Consider the following 3,419-nt stretch of genomic DNA (forward strand, 5'->3'; position numbering starts at 1 on the left):
AACGACCAAGAGGAAAAGCGTGTCTTGTTGGCACAAGTGAGAAGGGACACCTGGACCTGGTATTAGGTTTGCTGGCGGCTGACGTGGCATGATTCTTTCTGTGCAGCTGACATGGTCAGCTCATCATTGATGTTTGCTGGCTGCCATTTCATGCTTGATAATTATGAGGTGAAAACTATTATATTAAAAATGCTTTTTTGTGAAAAAAAAGGATCTAAGACTCTAAGACAACATTACACATGCACTCGTGTGCCTGGGGGTTGATAATTAAATGGACAAGATTTCGTAGCTGGCTTGAACTGCGCAACAGCTCACTGTGGGCTGGGAAATATTGCCAATATCTGAGGGCCAATTTCCATTAAAAATACCTTGCCCTTCTCATATTATAAATACCTTACCCTTCTCGTATTTGAGTAACACACATTTTCCACATTTCGTACATCTCTCTCTCTCTCTTTCTCTCTCTCTCTGAATATTGTCTCCATTCTACTACCATGGCACCCCACAAAGTGTCTTCTGCTGCCATGGTTCTTATCGTGCTCCTCTGCATGGTCTGTGCTTAGCTCAAGCCCTTGTTATCATCAAATTAAGCTGCTTTATCTTGCTAAATATCAAATAATCTGTGTTCAAGTTGTATATTAATGGTCAAGTGTTGGATTGTGGCTTCATGCAGGCGCTTGTGGTTTCTGCTCAAGAGGAACCCTCTGTGCTGATCAAAGGAAGGCACTTGTTGCAAAGCATTGGTGAGATTACTCTTAACCCTCTGTTACTACAACAGCAATATTGGTGGGATTGTAGTGGTATTATCGATACAACAGCATGCGCATGCAACGCTAATCGTACTCATTTATGCTATTCTCGCGGCCCTTTATATTAATTTTTACACGCAGGAATGAAATAATTGGATGGTATGTTAAGATTACCTGCTTAATACATGTACGTAATTAAGTTGGATTGCACGTGCAGATTGTGCGAACAAGTGTGCGTATCGGTGCAGCAAGGCTAGCCGAGCCAAGTATTGCATCAAAGACTGTAACGTGTGCTGCAAGACATGCAACTGCGTGCCTCCCGGCACGGCCGGTAACCGAGAGGCGTGCCCTTGCTACGCCAACCTCAAAAACTCCAAGGGCACCGGCAAATGCCCTTAACTCCCCTCACCGACCTTTGGTAAATAAGACACTCGTGCGACAAAATACACACTCGTGTTCGCCACACACGTGTGCTTGTCACAATCGTGACAAGATTCTGCATAACCTTGTAGTTTTACACTCTCTTTAATGCTTTATTCAAGTACCACATCTCGTCTTGTGTTCATGCTATAAGAAGGTGGAGTAATAATAAAGATACGCGTTCTAGCTATACCTTTCATATTTATTTCACAAATAAGTCTTCTTGTACTGTACACCACTTTATTTGTGCTCTCAATTCATCCTCCTTGTAGCCTACGAGCACCCTAGACCCGCCTCTCATGGATCGATTGTTGACGGTGTAAAGCGCGTGTTTGCGTCTACAATACATGCATATGTACATAAAACACACATGTACAGCATATGCATGCACACATACATAGATGCAGCATGTAAACATTCATGCATCATAAGTGCGTGCGTGTGCACATGCCATTTTTTGAGGTGTTACATGCGAAGAGAAGACAAAAACTTGTATCCATCATACAAAAGAACATGTAACCTAAGATAATTAAAAACATATTAAAATGTTTGGAATATAAATCCCAATAAGATATTAAAAGTATATATATATAACACATTTAAAAGTATACATATATAACACATTGTGCATGGATTTTTTGTGCATTTCAAAAGTAATGCTATGTAGTTTCCATTGGTGACCCACACATTAATGTGGTACATACTTGTGTATGACATTTCTACTCTACTCTTCCTTTCGATTTTTACACCATTTAGAAAGAAATTTCTCAAACACAAATATTGTCAACTCTTTCACTCTTGCCCGAGACAATTTACAATAAAAATCAAAATCAGCATGCATGAGAGAGGGAGAGGAAGAGGGTTGTACGCACATGCATGCATGTATACATGTATGGTTGTGCGAGCATTTGTTAGAGCATTTAATTAATGAGATATATCCTAAAAATTTCTCTAAACAAAGTTTCAGTCTATCCTTCTAGTCTATAGTCTCTCAATACGAATGGAACATTGCACAAACAATGCAAGAAAATAGAAAGTGGACTCAAAGCTCTTCTTGTGAATTATTCATTCATATATTCATGCAGGATTATAATGAGTGCTTTTAAGCACGTATATAGTTATTGGATTTAAGAATTAGTTCAACACTTGTGACTATTGGAACCCTATTTCTAAGCTACCCCTAAGCTAAGGTTATAAAGTCATTGTGGCGGGTTATTTCCTAAACTAATAGCTCACTAGGGTTATGGCATAGTTATAGTGCCAAATTTCTAGGGAGATAGAAATCAAATAATTTGTAAGAAATTGATTTAAATTCAAGAAATTCATCAAACATCACATGACCATGATCAAAATATTCAAAAACAATTGAAAATACCTAGCTCACACAAAGATGCGACTCCAACATTGGGTGCAATTATCCCCCCTCATGTGTGTATGGCCTATTCTCCCCCACACATGAGTATTTGCGAGATATTTTATTCCAAATTAGGCCATAGCCTCCAGAAATACAAACAGGGGTGCTTTTCTTGCATGACACTCTTATCTTCAAAAAATAGAGTGCCCATAAATTGAGACTTGGGTTTAAAGTATATCACACTTTACCAAATATTAAAAATCAAGTCTATGCTTGATAAACTATAGCCTTTACAAAATAAATCAAAACGTGCACAAGCTAGCGCATGTATTTACAAGCTTGTTTACAACAATGGTGTGACAAGTAATAAATTGGTGCGACTTCTCCTCAATCCTTGGAATCCTCTTCACCTATAAAATAACCAACAAACAAATTGGTGAAATAAATATTCCATGTTATTAAGCATGTAAACCACCATCACACACATGTTTGCCAGGCGTAAGTAACCCGGGAATCACCCCTACATACGAACTAACTGAGACAAACATTGAAGACCCCAAGCATACGTCAATATCTACGAAACATATTAATATTTATAATGGTATCACCTATGATATTAACATAATTTGGCATGATCCAAAGATAATCCAAGTGTCCCCGAATTATCTAACAGGGTAGAATATTATTTTTAAGAGGGCTTAAAATATATTTCCATAACATTCCCTCTTGCTTGAGTTTGCAATTTTCCTCAATTACCAGTTTGTTGAAAAGGACGGAGGATCTTAAAGAAAGCATGAAAATATTTCTCAGACACCCATCTTGCATTTTCACAGAGGATGATTTTTGAAAGTTATTAAATATTTCCTATATTGGTTTCCAGTGCGAGTTGGCGAAAT

At 38.1% G+C, this 3,419-nt stretch overlaps 1 protein-coding gene across 1 annotated transcript; it reads left to right on the forward strand.

Moving 5' to 3' along the window:
• The first annotated feature begins 405 nt into the window (after positions 1-405).
• On the forward strand, positions 406-1,294 carry LOC147616402 (cypmaclein-like). The gene is made up of 3 exons (XM_086777074.1): positions 406-551; positions 674-743; positions 967-1,294. The coding sequence occupies exons 1-3, from the start codon at positions 495-497 to the stop codon at positions 1,146-1,148; spliced, it is 309 nt and encodes a 102-aa protein (XP_086633200.1). The 5' UTR covers positions 406-494; the 3' UTR covers positions 1,149-1,294.
• The last annotated feature ends 2,125 nt before the right edge of the window (positions 1,295-3,419 follow it).

This window comes from Cibotium barometz, chromosome 38 (genome assembly GCF_041138505.1).
Source record: "Cibotium barometz isolate CiBa-2024 chromosome 38, ASM4113850v1, whole genome shotgun sequence".
Taxonomy (NCBI): Eukaryota; Viridiplantae; Streptophyta; class Polypodiopsida; order Cyatheales; family Cibotiaceae; genus Cibotium; species Cibotium barometz.

What these genes read in the sequence shown, in the direction of transcription:
- LOC147616402 (XM_086777074.1), top strand. Translation starts at nt 495, where the DNA reads ATGGCACCCCACAAAGTGTCTTCTGCTGCCATGGTTCTTATCGTGCTC. An exon ending in TTATCGTGCTCCTCTGCATG is followed by an intron (nt 552 to 673) that starts GTCTGTGCTTAG and finishes GGCTTCATGCAG; the next exon opens with GCGCTTGTGGTTTCTGCTCA. An exon ending in GCACTTGTTGCAAAGCATTG is followed by an intron (nt 744 to 966) that starts GTGAGATTACTC and finishes TTGCACGTGCAG; the next exon opens with ATTGTGCGAACAAGTGTGCG.